Raw genomic sequence first — 17,001 nt, 5'->3', positions numbered from 1 at the left:
ATGAACTAAAATAAAAATAAATCCTGCAAGATGTATTTACTATTTATTATCTATTATCTCAGATAACACTAACAGGCAAGAAATTCGTGTTATCTCCGACACCGATGTTTTTTCTACGGTCGTACTATGATTGTAACCACCACGAACTAAGATATACATGATTCAAAACACGATTGTAACACGTATTTTGGCCACTGTAGCAAGTATTAAAATCATATTATATATGTGATATAGTGTTCTATGATATTATTATATATGATCCAAGCAGCAAACGCTACCTTTCCACTTTGAAAAAAATAACGATAAGATACGTAAAATTTGTGATATAAATTATAAACCTAACGCTTCGCCGACAAGGAATTAAAAGCAAATCGAAACATCCGATTATACCATGCGACACGCAACAATATCGGTTCGATAATATTAAAAAAACGTAGGTTGTATCCAATGCCCAAGTTTCCCAACTCACATATGATAGGAAGTCGGAATTGTGCAAGAGAACGGAAGTGACACGAGCGACGGCGAGCCACCAAAGATTTAAAAAGAATAGTCGTACAGCGTAGTGTACGTCACAATTATTCACAATCGCCCCGTTCGTGGACAGCTCACAGCTGATCAGCTGTTCACCAAACGCGTCCGTTTACCGCCGCCCACCGGTGCAGTCGTTAAAGCGGCGTTCCCCGTGGAAATGGCCGCCAGTATAAATGTGACTTTCATCCGGTCGACATGGCCGTCGTTCGCGTCTATAGCCGCTGTTCACGAGTTGTCGTAGTTCGCCACGGAGGTAAAGTTTTGCGGTCACCGTTTTGCCGTTCACCGCCCTCTACAAATGGTGGCGGAACGCAGTTGATTCGTCATCGATCCACCCCGACAACGGTATCACGCAGGACGAACTATAAAATAGATCACGCCGACGGAACAACAACTATAGTCAGTCGAAACGCGTCCCCGCGGATATCAGTTATAAAATGACATAAACGTATGTGATCATCGGAAAATTACAGCTATATTATAGTTTATTCACAACTCACCTACTATTTAACTGGCGTCGTAACGATGATTAGACAGATCTACCGCTTGTCCACCGACGTGTGACCGATGCGTTATCGATTAGGTAAAAGACCCAAAACACTGGGAAACCTTTTCAGTATTTAATAATACACAATTCTTCTTTTTTTTTTTTTATCTGGACGTTTTTAATTAATTATTATTGTATAATGTTTATTTTATAAGTCACGGTGTTTGTATTTGTGTAGTTTTGATGGTACCAACATTACATTACCGTTTTTGTTTATTTACATTTGTTTTTACCATTTACGGCTATATACACCGCACCACGACCATTACCCGTCACCCGACGACTGTCTCTGGAAGGCAGGTAACCGTGAGTAGTGACTAGCGAGACCAAGTATGTCATGAGAAAAAAGGTACACCTCGACTGACCTACTTATTATTATTTATTGTGTAATAACGCGTTTATTACTTGTTACTAATACAGTAGCACATTATACAACATCCAACAGGGAAACAGCATTTGCCTAGCTGTGTTTACCTTTAAAATTTCCGATCTCATAAATCTCCCGTTTTAAAAATGTTCGGTTACCTCTTCTCCCCTCGCGGTCTCCCTCCGATCGGCTGTTGTGCGTTCCTGTGCGTTTTAAGGTGGCTAAACGGCTTTGGCGACTGATGGGACGCCACTGTTAGTCCGCCACCCACCGACTTTTGAACATTGCCAATTAAATTCCGTTAACATGCGTGACGCGTATTCGATAGTCGAAGGACACGGCCTCCAAACACACGTTACCATCGTAAAATATTTTTCGCGAGGAAATTTATTTTTAAAACTCATTTGGTACACAGAGTGACTATATTGTGTCCAAACTATTCAGAAACCGTTCTATAGACATCCGGTATGATATCATATTAGTATGACACCAAGACATGTATAAAATAATATATTGAAAACTTAATATAAATATATCGTTTTAATAAATTATATTAAAACCCATTTAAAATTGAAAATTTAGTACTGGTTTAGTACAATATTATTGGTAGTTTTAATCAAATAATAAATAATGAACATGTACAATTTTATAAACTACTAATATATGTCATACATGGTCAATTAACCGGGTACTTAATATTTGAAGAAATCAAATATTGTTTTGAAAGCATTGTTTCCCTAATATTTTCAATTTGAATTTTCATCTGAAAAGTGACTATTTAGTAATTGAGCATTTCTGATTTTTTTAACATTAAAAAAAAATAGTATTTGTAAGTAGGTATTCAATAATATAATCTTTACTTATAACCTCAGCATATAACAATAATGTAATTAGATAATTTTACTTTAGCATTAATTTTTTTTTTTTCAGGTTTATAGATGATATTAACATTGAAATTTATCAATAATAGAAAATGACTTCAAGGTAATTTTAATTCCATTTATTATATAACCAACGTTATGACAATATTACAACTTATAAATAAATGTATTAATTATCAAATATTCGTATTTAAATCTAATATTTAACTATTTAAATAGATACCAACCTATGTTATTTTATACTTGTATTTTTAAAACATTTATCACATTCAAATAATTTTTTTACAGATTAGATAGACTGTTCATATTATTAGAAACAGGAAGTAGTTCAGTTACAAGAAAAGCAGCAGCAAATCAACTGGGACAAGTGGTGAGGCTACATCCTCATGAACTTGAACCTTTATTAGAACGTATATCTACATATTTACGACATTCATCATGGGAAACTCGTATAGCAGCTTCACAAGCCATTGAAGCTGTAATTAAACAAATTCCCCAATGGTGTCCTAGTGGTTTACCTCCTGTTAAATTAGGTATGCAGGATAGTGTTTATTGTTGAAATATTTATTTATATTGATATTATATTTTTAGAACCGTATAGCGATTTACAAGTAGATGAAAAAGAAAATGATGGAAAATTATGTTTTGATACATTTGATTTAACTGCTATTATGAACTGTTCTGCTTTGATGGCTTCCCCAGATATTGAACAAGATAATCCAGTAACATCAGAAAATGGTAATTTCTGACATATTAATGAACATTATTAGAATTTTTTGCATTTTAATCAAATTTAAATGATATATTTGTTCATTACTTTTGTAAATAAGTAACAATTTTGTAAATATCAGTATCTGATGATTCTTTAATAACCATTTATCTTATTTATAAATATTTCCAATCATCAATAAATTAATTAAATAATCAAATCTATTTTAATTACTTATTATTTATATTTATATTTTAAAATTGGTGTTGGAGTATATTATAATCATAATCTAAACCTCAGAATTATTTAATTCGAAACTGCTATCTGAAATGAGTCATTTGTTGATAAAATGAATATAAGTTTATCATGTTTTTTTATATATATATATATATATATATATATATATTACATTAAATATTTTTGAAAAATTAAGTTAAGCAAATAATTAGATTTTATATTTTTTTTATTTATAATAGATAAAGAAATTGTAATCATATACAATCAAAAACAGTTTTGATTGTTTCAAATAACAGTAAGCCCCTAGCATGATAAAAAAAAATGATTTGAGTTTAAAGGAATTTAAAATAAATATAAATGTACAATATTATATTACAATTATTGCACGATAGATTAAAAAAAAAAATTCCATTTACTTATAAGTTATGATACAGCCATTATTTATACTAAATACGGATTATTTAACTGCAAGGCCTCATAAATTGTCTATCTTATCAAGAATTGAGTTCATGATTGAATACCAAAAACAAGTTGTATTTTTTATTTTTATGCTAAAAATTCTTAATTTTTGTTTTTTTTCATAATATGTTCATGGTGGATAAGACCATCATATCGTTTTTTTGTATAGCAAATGACATCTTAAAACATTATTTTTACTATTGTTTTTTATTAATTTTATTTTGGTCAACATTGGTTAGAACCTTTTTTTCGTGAGCATTATCCAGTAAAATTTTCTTCTTCAATAAAACATGAATATTGAATAGGAAATACTTTTGTATTGTTATTTGAAATAATTACTTATTTAAAGCCTAAATCATGAATTTTGTTTCAAAAATACTCAAAACATCCTTGAGGCATTATTACTCAATAACATAATCACTTATTAAAATTGATAACTATGTATGTATATTTTTTTAAAGTAAAAATAAAATAAAATGTGTAAAGCTGTACAAAATTATTTTAAAACTATAGTCTATTTAAAATAAGAAACACAGTCGGCGGCGACCAGTTTACGTTGGGCGGTGGTTAGACAACACCTGTTTGTCCTAAACTATCTGTATGCCTGTTGTGTTGTTAAGTCACGCACATGCGCAGTAGTCGGCTGCCGATTGTGTTTCTTATTTTTAATATACTATAATATTAAAATAAAGTATCAAAGTATTTGAATAATATTATTATTTATATATTTTTATCGTGTAGCCAAAAGGCGTCAAACAACATCTGACTAAAAGATCATTTGGTGACTTTAATGAAGTCAATAGACTTTATACAGTTTAAAGTTCAAGTTATTTTTTAAAACATTTTTGTGCCTCCAATCTTGTATACAAATATAACATGTTTAATGTATTCAATTTAATATTCAAAGGTCGTTAAATAAATATTATGAATGATAATGATGTTTATATTTTATTTTATAGATGCTGAAAAAATTATTAAAGATCAACAAAAAATTATTAACAAAACTTTGGGACTTGAAATTATTGGTTCAGAAATTATTACATCAGATGATATAATGATTTCATCAATTCCTAGTCAACCCAACTTAAAAGTTAGTATTTACTAAATAGTATATTATATCATGAATATTAGAATTGAGGAACCTGTATTCGCATTTATAAAACAACTCAGTTATGACCTTGTTAAAAAAATCCCACGAACTGTGAATGCATTATATACTACATTTTGATTACAATATTTGTATAACATATCAACTAAATTTTAAATTTCTAAATAATGTATTTTATATTAATTTAAACTAGTTAATAAGGTTGTTAATTTTTTATCACATGTATTTATTTTTTAGAGACAATTGAGTGATGTAGTAAAAACAGATACTGATTTAAATAAAAGTTCCAGAGAAACTAATTGTGATAGACGAAAAGCCCGCCAAAATGAACTGAATAACAAAATAATGAGATCAGTATCTTTAGATGGTGGTTATACTGAAGCTTCAAATTCATACAAAAAAATTAAATTAATTGATAATAGTGAAGAGGTAATCGTAGAATTGTATTACACTAACATTAAAGATAATTTTTTTTAAGTTTAAAATTAATTTTACATTTTTCTAAGCAGTTTAAATATTGAATTCAATTATTTTTAGTTATTAGCAGTCTCTGTGCACTTAGTTACCTGTAATAAAAGCCATCTCTTTTATAAGACTGAAATTATTTCATCATAAACTGACATTGTGGACATTGTTAGCCTCCGACCCGCCGTATTGCATTGCCCACTTGTACTATTCCTTGTTTTTGCTTAGCATTCTTACTAACTTTTCTTTTTACTCAGTTCTTAAGGGTCAGCATAAAGAATCATACTATGTTCTCTAATTTTTAAAAAAAAGCACATAATTTTTTTTCAAATTTTCTTTAATTAAAAATCTTATTTGAACTATTACTAACATTTCTTTTAAAAAATTAACTCAATCATTCCATCCATTTTCATGTTATGCGCTTAATGACAAACAACATTCATTTTTATATTTTATTTATATTAGTTATATCAATTTAATTTAAAATTTAAAAAAAAAAAACTGAATTTGTCTATTTTTCAAATTAATTTATAATTATATTTAAGTAGCTTTATTATACTAAAATTTTCTATGGTTTAAGTAAAAAATTGCAATATAAAAATATTTCCTCGATATAAAATTATCTGTAAAATTATATATATATATACTTATACTTATTCTTTTTTTATTTTTTTAATAAAGGTTGAAAATGATTGGCCTTTTAAAGATTTTATAAATACTTTACTTAAAGACTTATTCAATACTAAATGGGAAATACGTCATGGTGCTGCAACAGCTATTCGTGAAATTATTAAACACCATGGTCGAGGTGCTGGAAAAGCTTGTAATTTACCTTCAGACCAAGTATGTTAAATTAATGTCATGTATATACTATAATATAAGTATGATTATAATTATTAATAATCAATATTTATATCTACATTATTATAATTATTAATTTTTAATTTGTTATTAGATGGAAAACCATCATCAAGCATGGTTAGAAGATGTGGGACTAAGACTTTTATGTGTTCTTGCATTAGACCATTTTGGTGATTTTCTTGGTGATCAAGTTGTAGCTCCTGTTAGAGAAACATGTGCTCAAGCTTTAGGTATATAAACTTATTTAAGTACTTAATTATTTTTAAAAAAGAATAACACTAAAATATTACGTTTATGTAAATTATAGGTTTTGTTGTTAAATTGATGTCTGAAGAAAATGTTTTAAACATAATTCATGTACTTATACAACTTATTCAACACTCTGATTGGACAACCAGACATGGTGGATTATTAGGACTGAAGTATTTATTAGTTGTTAGAAAAGTAAGTTATTAAATATTAATACTATTAAGTATTTTACACATTTTTTCTATTTCCTTGTAAATAAATTAAAATAATGTGCATATTGGTTACAATTTAAGTTCATTTTATTACTTAGTAGTAAAGAAACCACTCAGAAACAAGACTTTAATTTCTAATTCAAATATTTCTTTTTAAAAGAAAAAATTACAAACATTATTTTTAACATTTTTTTAATTAGTTAAAACTATGAGTTATAAATTTTTTATTTTTGGCTTTAATCCTCCTTGTCTTCTATATATTCATAATTTATTTAACATTTTCTTTTTTCAGGATATTATTGAAAAAATATTACAGTTATCTTTTCCATTTATATCTAAAGCTCTTAAGGATACAGTAGATGATGTTAGTGCTGTAGCTGCATCTGCTTTATTGCCAATAGTTGATTCTATGATTAAATGTGATGAAAAATGGGCATCTGATGTAATATCCATTTTGTGGCAAATGTTGGCTGTTCAAGATGATTTAACTGCATCTTGTTATAACTTCATGACTTTATTAGCTGCATTGTTTAGCCTTCCGTCTGGTAAACTATTAACGTAAGTTTAATAATAGTTTTCATAATTTATTAATAAAAAACTAAGTTTATTTTTCATTTAGAAATGAACCAATCATTCATGTTTTACCTCGGCTTTGGTCATTTTTAACACATAATGCAACTCAAGTACGTTTAGCAACTATGAAATCCTTAATGACATTAACTTCAACTCCACAATTATCGTATGCTGATAATATTGAGGATATAAAATTACTTCAAGATGCTATGAGGCATATTTTTCAGAGAGCAATGTCTGAACCAGATATAGAAATACAACAAATTATAAAAAAAGTATGTTTTCCATAAATTGTTGAACTATTTAGATAATTTTTTAGTTATTCAATTTATATTTAATTTAGGTTTGGACTAATTTAATATTAAATAGTAGCCTAACAGCTCTTTTAAATGCTGCTTGTCCATACATAGGATTATGGTTGGCAATGACCATGCAATCAGAAAAAATACCTTATGATTCATCTAATATTATTCAACATATTCTAACTGGGCCTAATAAAGTAATAATTATATCCTTAATATGTACCTAAATCCTAAATGCTGTTTTTTCTTAATATAAATATTAAATATTCTAACTTTACATTGGGTTTTAAAATCAAGGTAGATAATGTATCTAGCCTTGCAAGCGAGGCAAGTATAGATGTCAAATACTATATTGGCGGAAGTGAAGCTATCCCTACTGACCAAAGAGAAAAAAATGCCATTAGAGCAAGACATTTAGGTGCAGAAATGTTAGGTATGTTTTCTATATATAAATAAATTTATAAATACTTATTAATATAAATGTAAATTTGATTTTAGGTTTATTATCTTGTTATATTATAAAACCTGCACCAAATATTTGTTACACAAATGAAGATGAATCACCTGTAACATGCTATACAAAATTATTAATCAGTAATTTAGAATCTAATGTAGCTATGCAACAAAAGATGACTTCTATGGTAATATCAGAATGGTGTAAATTACAAAAATTAGATAGTTTAGCTTCAAAAATATTAGCTGAAAAAGTAACAGATTGTATGAATCGTATGATTTACTATGATGAAATGTCATTTTCTATAACAAAGCTTATACAAGACGCTCACGATTTTCTTTCATCATTGAAACATTATAAATTGACGACTCCACAACATTTAAATCAGGTAAATTTCAAGTAAATATTGAATATTTTAATAATTATTTATTTATACAATTTCATAACTAACATGTTACACAATATTCAATAATACATATACGTATTATTTGTATCTATTCAAAAATATAATTATTCCTTTATCAAATAATCAAATTTCTGTGATATTACTCTATGATTTAATCTGAAAATAATTTTTGTTAGGAATAAATTACTAATTTTAATTTTACCTTATTAAAACAATCATAATATATTAAATTATAATTAGATATAAAAATAAAGTTAACAAATATTTTATTTAAGATCGTAACTTTGGAACACATTGAACTTCTTACTGGACCAGAAACTGGAATATTGATTTCATCACAAAAACTCAAACCAAAAATATTTGATCAACTTGAAGATAGGCGTCTTTCATTGAATCAAGCGCATAAGCTTATACATTCTGAACTCATGTCTTTAACTACATCGTAAATAATACATTTTTATACTTTTTTATTTTATATTTATTCCTTTATATTGTTATTCAATTTAGGACTAAAGCTTCGTTAGCGGGTGCATTAACAATGCTTCAATATTTACCAGAAAAAATACGACCTATTGTTAAACCATTAATGGAATCTATTAAAAAAGAATCAAATGAAATGTTACAAGTAATATATTAAATATTTATTTTAATTTGATTAATTAATAATTAATTTTTCAAAATGATCTATTTTAGCGCTGGTCAGCTGATCATTTAGCTATTTTAATGGATTTATGTATTAATCGTTCTTCATGCCCTAACACAACTATAATAAACAACCTATGTTCTTTTTTGTGTGTTGATCCAGAATTTACGCCTAAAATAGTAAGTAAAATATCATCTAAAATTACCTAATATTTTTATTTAATTGCACAATATTATTTTACATATGTAAAATTGTTAATATATTATTTATTGTAAAATTTACAATTAATATATTTATTCTGTTTATTTTAGGGTACTGATGATAGAATAAAATATCAATTAATTCTCATGCATCAGAAATTATTACAAGTAAATATATATATATTTATTATTTTCAATTATTAAATATTCATTAATGAAATTATTTTATTACAGAATGCAGAAAAATTATTAATGAAACGTACTGGACAGCGAGGATCGGGAAGACCACCAATACACTGTGATATAAATGTAGAAATTGTGCTAAGTGACAAAGATCAGGTTATTATTGTATTTCCTACATTTAAATTTTAAACTGAAATTTACACAATATTATGGAGTTTTAATATCTAACAGCTCGATTCAATGTACACATCTGAATAAAAATATTAGAATACTATTATGGATCAATGTCTACGTCTGTATTTCATATAAAGTCAATCACATTTTTATCTTATTATTTTCAATACATTTCATTGACTCTTTCTATGTAACCTTATAAAACAAAATTATGTTTTAATTGTATAAAAAAAACCACTATTATTTCCTAAACTATATATTAATTAAATGTGTTCAAATGTTACAGGAACAAAAACTTAACAATAATATACAAAAAAGAGGAGCATTATATGCTTTACAAACTATTTGCTCATATTTTAGTGAACATTTAGAAAGTAAATTGCCAAGGCTAATTGAAATAGTTTATAACAGCATAAAAAATATACAATTTCCAATAAATGATCCAAGTGAGTTTCGTAGATAAAAAATAAAAATAAATAATTGAATATATTAAGCAAAAGTGTTAAATTAATTTTTTATTCTTTAATATTAACATTTTAGATATGAATACTTTAAAAGAAAAAGACGAAGAAGCGCAAGAATTAATTAAAAACTTACAAGTGTTTGAAGTAGTCTGTTCAAAAATGCACAAATGTTTTGTTCCAAAGGTAATAATAATTTAACTAAAATTATTGTTAGCTTATACCTGCTTATTAAACAAGTGAACTGTTTGAAATAATCTGTACTTAAGTAAATAGTAAATACTATCAATTTTGATATTCAAAAAATCAAAATTAATAAATTTGGTTTTTCTAAATTTAAATTTGTTGTTGATGTGTTGTATAAATATAAGGCAGAGATAACATGCAGATAATAATATCCTCTTAAATAATTTTAACAAATTTATCATATTTATTAAAATATTTTCAACGTGCAATTAACAGAAAATTTGTTCTAAATTTTAATGTATAGTAGCATTGATTATATAACAGACAAATAGGCACGGTATAGGGATTTTTAATAACCGCAATTTTATTCATAATAGCTGCTTATAAGTAATGTCATATGAATGAAAATTATATTATTATTATTGTTGATAAAAAATAAAATATATTCCTTGACCCTCTTGTAACAATGACAGAAACAGCAATAACCCAATATTTTCTTAGTATCACCATAGATTATAGAATAAATACTATAAATAGTTTAAAATAAGTGTTAATATTTTTTTTATTTTCATGTATTCAAAATATATAATAGTAAATACTAAATAGTTTAAAATTTAAACGATTAACATATTTTGAACTATAATATACCTAATAACTAAAATTATTATTTTCATTTATGAGGAACATGGTATTTAATTTTCAAGGTTATAAATTTTCACTTGTAAAATATAATTTTACAGTATAAAAATGGAAATCAAATAAATTAAGTCAAAAAATATTGTTAAATAGCACAAAACATTTTTAAAACTACATCATAGCTAGAAAATGTTGATATAAATATTTGGTGAAAGTGTCTTATAATTAATCTGAAATAATATTTTGTCTTTAGTGATGACTTTTTGAATCATATTATTTTATTATTAAATGTATAAACTAATTATTTATTTTTTCTAGCTTCTGGAGTTGTTGCCAATTTTTTCTAAACTTCTCGTTCATCCATATTCTGCTGTTAGGCATATTAGTGCCCGCTGTTTAGCTGCATCGGTCGAGTTAGATCCCGTAATTACAATGACAACTATTATAAATGATGTCTTGCCTCTCCTCGATGCTCCTGACAGTGATGTTAAACGAAAAGGAGCTATTGAAGCAGTGGTGTGTATTGTCGACAAGTTGCAATTTGACATTGTTCCTTACATTGTCTTACTAATCATTCCACTTTTAGGTAAATTAAATTAATTATATTATACTTATAAATTATTTATTAATGACAAAAAGTTTTATTGTATTTTAATGTTGGTGTTATAATATTAGGTCGATTATGTGATCAAGAAGAAAGTGTTCGTAAAATGTCTTCACAATGTTTTGCTACTCTGATTCAGTTAATGCCACTCGATGGCAGTGTACCTGTTCCTCCAAATTTAAGTGATGAAACAAACACATTAATTCAATCACAAAGACAATTTTTAGATCAACTTTTTAATCCTAATCAAATAAGTGATTTTAAAGTGCCGATAATGATAAATGCTAAATTAAGATCTTATCAACAGACAGGAGTAAATTGGTTAGCTTTTTTAAATAAGTATAAATTACATGGAATTTTATGTGATGATATGGGCTTAGGAAAAACCATACAATCACTATGTATACTTGCTAGTGATCATTACAATAAAAATGAAAAGCATAAGGTAATAAATGAACAATTAATTATTTAATTTTATCATATTTTTATATTAAAAAATTATTTTAGGAAACTGGTAGTCCAGATTCAGTTCCTTTGCCATCTATAGTTGTATGTCCTCCTACATTAATTGGACATTGGACTCATGAAGTACAAAAATTTATTCCAAAAAACATATTGAGACCATTACAATACTCTGGATTACCTGTGGAAAGACAAAAGTAAAATATATATGATGTTTTTATTTAGTTTGTTATTATTGTACAATGTATTGTAATTTTAATACTAATATATTATATTAAATAAAGTATTTAAGTAGTAATAAATATTATTTTTTTAATAAATTCTAAATTGTTATTTCAGATTAAGAACTTATGCAGATGATTATAATTTATTTATAGTATCTTATGATATTGTACGTAAAGATATAGATTTTTTTTCAAAAATAAAATTCAATTATTGCATATTAGATGAATGTCATATAATAAAAAATGGAAAGACAAAAGCAAGTCAAGCCATTAAACAATTAAAAGCAAACCATCGTTTAGTATTATCTGGCACTCCAATTCAAAATAGTGTATTAGAATTATGGTCATTATTTGATTTTTTAATGCCCGGATTTTTGGGAACAGAAAAACAATTTGCTGCCAAATATAGCAAACCAATTTTAGCAAGTCGTGATGCAAAGTGTTCATCAAAGGAACAAGAAAATGGTAAGTAAAATGTTTATAGTTGTAATCAAACATTTCATATTATTTACTCAGGTAATTCAAATAATATATAAGTTACAACCATTCAAATTATTTAATAATTTATATATACATATTTATTTAAATATTATAATATTGTTATTACTGTGGTGGTTAAACAATGTCATTAGACATTTAATGTTTTATGAATCAATAGTAGGCAAATAATCCTTTAAACCTGATTTAGTAGCCCATGATTTTTCATATGAAGTACAAAACATTGTATTTTTTATTTAAATCAAAACATGTTTGGCTAACATTAAGCATAAAATTGTATCATTATGTATATTATATAAATTGTTATTTATATATTCTAAAGAATTGTAAATTCCCCTAAAAATATCACTAATAACATAGAAATATATTTTTTTTCTACTTTTTTAAACATAAAATAAATTCTGTATATTTTTATAATTTCTTAGGTGTTTTAGCAATGGAAGCTTTGCATCGTCAAGTTTTACCATTCGTTCTGCGTAGAATGAAAGAAGATGTATTAAGTGATTTGCCAGCTAAAATTACTCAGGTAAATAAAAAATTAAAAGAAAAGAAAAAAGTCTTAAAAAATTATATTTTATGTGTAGGATTACTATTGTGATTTGAGTCCTATTCAACAACAACTTTATGAAGATTTTTCAAAAACACATATACATAAACATTTATCAGATAGTGAAACTGATGAAAAATCTCATCCTCCTAATAAAAATAACATTCTTCAGGTAAGTTATTTAATTATCTTAGATTTCAATTTATGAACCAATTTAATATTAATTATATTTTTTATAGGCACTGCGTTATTTACAAAATGTATGTAATCATCCAAAATTAGTGCTCACTCCACAACATCCTCAGTATTCTAATATAACTAAACAAATTTTAGAATCTAATTCTAGTCTAACTGATATTCAACATGCTGCAAAATTACCAGCCTTAAAGTAAGTAATTAATTTTGTTGTTTGTATACTTTCTATTCTATGAATTATTATTTTAGACAACTTTTAATGGACTGTGGTATTGGATTAGTCAGTAATGATGAAACTGTCATAAGTCAACACAGAGCTTTAATATTCTGTCAACTTAAATCCATGTTAAATATCATTGAAAATGATCTCTTTAAGTAAGTTATATTTTTTAACTTTATTTAATTATTAAATTATTAAAATAAATGTTATATATTATTAGGGCTCATATGCCAAATGTAAGTTACCTTCGTCTTGATGGAAGTGTGCCTGTATCACAACGATATTCACTTGTTAATCGTTTTAATGTTGACCCGTCCATTGATACTCTTATAATGACCACTCAAGTGGGAGGATTGGGTCTAAATTTAACTGGAGCAGATACTGTATGATATATTATTTACTACTTATTTTAAAATTAAAACTAATGTACTTAATAAAATAATTATTTACTGTAGGTAATTTTTGTAGAACATGATTGGAGTCCTATGAAAGATCTACAAGCAATGGATCGAGCACATCGTATTGGTCAGAAAAAAGTAGTAAATGTATACCGTTTAATTACAAGATCAACGCTAGAAGAAAAAATAATGAAGTATATATTGTGATCAGTAAATTAATAAAATTTAGCCATTCATTTATATATTATTTAATATTTTATGTTTAGCTTTCAAAAGTTTAAACTGAAGACTGCTAACACAGTGATATCTTCTGAGAATTCAAGTCTTCAAACAATGGGAACTGATAAAGTAAGTGTCAACTTTTTGTTAGGGAATATTAAAAAATATTAATTATCCTCTTTATTTTCTTTAGTTATTAGATTTATTCTCATTGGATGATCCGTCGAAAGAAAAAAAGAAAACCAATTCTTCATATGGTTCCATTAAATCTGTTCTTGAAACTTTGCCAGAACTCTGGGATGCCAAAATTTATGATGATGAATATGATTTAAATGGTTTTATTCAGACTCTAAATAATACCTGATCCTACTATGAATTTGATTTTATATTGTTATTTATTTAACATTATGTTTTTTTTTAATTAAGATAATAATTTATACCTAGTGAAAACAAACCAAAAATTAGGCTTTTAGATTTATAATCCTTGGATGTAACTATAATTATTTAACATCTTAATTGCTTATAGTATTTTGTACTCATAATGTAATAAATGTTTTTGTATTGTAGACATTTTGATTACAAACAATCTTCGTGTACTAATGTAATAAATCACATTTTACTTTAAAGTGATGGGAAGTGTTTTATTTCATTGAAAAAAATTAAAAGGATCACTTAAATATCAAATTTTATTCACTAAATTCTGTGCTCGTTCACATTGCTTTACATTTCTATAACTTGAGTTCAAAATAAGACCTATTCATTATATTTTGAATTCTGGGTGGAGCGATGAAGATATTAAATTTACAACTTTGAGGTGGTTTCAATAACAATTTTACTCTTCTTCGAATAATATTTAAATAAGTTACAAAAAAAGTATTTCATTCACAACTTTATTTCTATGTTCCTAACAATAGTCGCAAATAGGGGAGCGCTTAGAGGGTATTGACACCCCCAATTTTAAAAGTAGCACCCTCAAATACTCTTTTTATAATATCATTAATATCACAATCAGTAGCATTAATATAAGATATTAGTAATATCATATTCAACGCTATGCCCGGAAAACGCAGAGCTTAAGCACCCTCAGTTTTTTTATTGAAATTACGCCTATGTTCCTAACTTCTGTCTTTCATAGTGTGTCACTTCAGTTCACAATGGTTCTGTGATGTTTGATACTATGATATTCTGTGACAGTATTCACCATGTGCTTCAAAGATGAGCATTGGGTGATACCATTATCACCATGTCCCATATCTCCAAGGTGGATTGATAATATTACACTGATAACTGGGCCTACTCGGCCCGTCGCATAACCAGTAAGTTGTAGTGCGCAAACCGAATCGTCGAAATGGTTCGCAACGAGTTCACGTTGTTGAACTTTTAAATTTCCAATTATACCGACTCATGAGTTTTGCCGTAGTTTAGTCGAATACATATCTAATATCGCGAAGTGTTTGACATGTCGAAAATCATGAAACGTACCGTTTTTGATATTCCGGCGTCGTTGCGCATCACGTTCAGCGGACCGATGGCGTATCAAGCGCGCACCGCACACAACGTCCGGGCGCCGCGTATCAAATATCCGTTATGGTATTTGCAACGGGAGCGGGCGAAAGACGACCAACAGCTTACCGGAGACAACCGGTCTTTCATCAAGGAGGCCGTGCACGACAAGTTCGGCATGCCGGCCGTCATTCACGGTATATCTACGTACGACGTGCGGTCCCCGTTGAACGAAGACTCCGTCGAGTGCGCGAACGTCGAATGGAATCCCAATTTCCAACGCACCGGGCTCATTGCTCGCAAGCTGGGAAACTATCCGATGTGGTTGAACAACGGCAAGAGCGTGCTCACTACCCTTCTGCAAGTCATTGACAACCATGTAATCAAATACATCCCGCCCGGCGAGTTCGATCCGCCGAGGAAACCGTATACGTGCCCTAACCACAAGAAACAACTAGGTTGTCTGTTGGTGGGCGCCGAAAGCGCCGATCCCCAATATTTCACGAAACAATATTGTGGATTATTTTATAGGGAGGGTATGATGCCAAAAAAATACCTTGGCAGGTTCATGGTTTCTCCGGAAGCTGCTCTACAACCTGGTACGCCACTCTTAGCTTCTCACTTTCGGCCTGGAGATTTTATCGATGTACGTGGAAAAACCATTGATCGAGGATTTCAAGGTGTGATGAAACGGCACGGTTTTCACGGTATGCCTGCTACCCATGGTGTAACCAAATCCCATCGCCGAGGTGGTAATGTTGGCCACGGCGGCGAAAAGGGTAGAATATTTCCCGGAACAAAAATGCCCGGACATATGGGTAATAGATACAGGTTACACAAGGGAGCTGAAATTTTAAGAATCAACCACAAATATAATGTCATATGGGTAAAAGGAGTAGCATCGCCGGGAGAAACAAATTCAATAGTTTATTTGTATGATACTATACTACCATTAAGAAAGCACAAGTCACCGCCACCATTTCCAACAGCCAAAGTTGTAGATGATGAGCAGTTAGATTCATATAAAGAAAATTTATACAAATTCACTGACCAAACTATAACATTCGAAGAAGACAAATAAATGTATTATGTATGTAAAATAGTTATTGTTTTAATATTTTTGTGAAAGTAAATTGTTTTTTACACATCTAAAAAACATATTCAAAGAATGAGAAAATCTGTTATATTATTCTAAATTATATTTTCATTAGAATAATAATAATAAAAAAAAAGAGTAAATAGTAACTGTCTATTGAGTACTAAATTTCATTACAATTCAGAAACAAA

General features: G+C 27.8%; 2 protein-coding genes across 6 annotated transcripts; both read left to right on the top strand.

Annotated features, from left to right (window-relative positions):
* The first annotated feature begins 573 nt into the window (after nt 1-573).
* Nucleotides 574-14,841, top strand: LOC132928934 (TATA-binding protein-associated factor 172). Of its 5 annotated transcripts, none has more exons than XM_060993888.1 (33): nt 588-979; nt 2,376-2,429; nt 2,615-2,859; nt 2,918-3,064; nt 4,691-4,821; nt 5,077-5,268; nt 5,986-6,147; nt 6,260-6,395; nt 6,473-6,609; nt 6,919-7,184; nt 7,246-7,474; nt 7,543-7,698; nt 7,799-7,934; nt 8,000-8,343; nt 8,637-8,803; nt 8,869-8,986; nt 9,055-9,183; nt 9,316-9,372; nt 9,439-9,543; nt 9,848-10,007; nt 10,102-10,208; nt 11,163-11,430; nt 11,520-11,893; nt 11,956-12,107; nt 12,250-12,599; nt 13,058-13,158; nt 13,217-13,351; nt 13,419-13,567; nt 13,624-13,749; nt 13,815-13,977; nt 14,050-14,186; nt 14,259-14,340; nt 14,405-14,841. In XM_060993888.1, the coding sequence occupies exons 2-33, from the start codon at nt 2,419-2,421 to the stop codon at nt 14,573-14,575; spliced, it is 5,343 nt and encodes a 1,780-aa protein (XP_060849871.1). In that variant the 5' UTR covers nt 588-979; nt 2,376-2,418; the 3' UTR covers nt 14,576-14,841. The 5 variants fall into 5 exon arrangements, 4 of the variants coding, with proteins under 4 accessions (XP_060849871.1, XP_060849870.1, XP_060849872.1 ...); XM_060993887.1 differs by having other exon boundaries at nt 588-1,114; XM_060993889.1 differs by lacking the exon at nt 588-979 and adding an exon at nt 1,179-1,427.
* Nucleotides 14,842-15,502: 661 nt separating this feature from the next.
* LOC132929219 (large ribosomal subunit protein uL3m) lies at nt 15,503-16,959 on the top strand. The gene has a single exon (XM_060994411.1). The coding sequence runs from the start codon at nt 15,671-15,673 to the stop codon at nt 16,793-16,795; it is 1,125 nt and encodes a 374-aa protein (XP_060850394.1). The 5' UTR covers nt 15,503-15,670; the 3' UTR covers nt 16,796-16,959.
* Nucleotides 16,960-17,001: the final 42 nt, after the last annotated feature.

This window comes from Rhopalosiphum padi, chromosome 4 (genome assembly GCF_020882245.1).
Source record: "Rhopalosiphum padi isolate XX-2018 chromosome 4, ASM2088224v1, whole genome shotgun sequence".
In the NCBI taxonomy this organism is placed as follows: Eukaryota; Metazoa; Arthropoda; class Insecta; order Hemiptera; family Aphididae; genus Rhopalosiphum; species Rhopalosiphum padi.
Note: the sequence above shows the minus strand (reverse complement) of the source record. Positions and strands in the feature narration are given on the sequence as shown.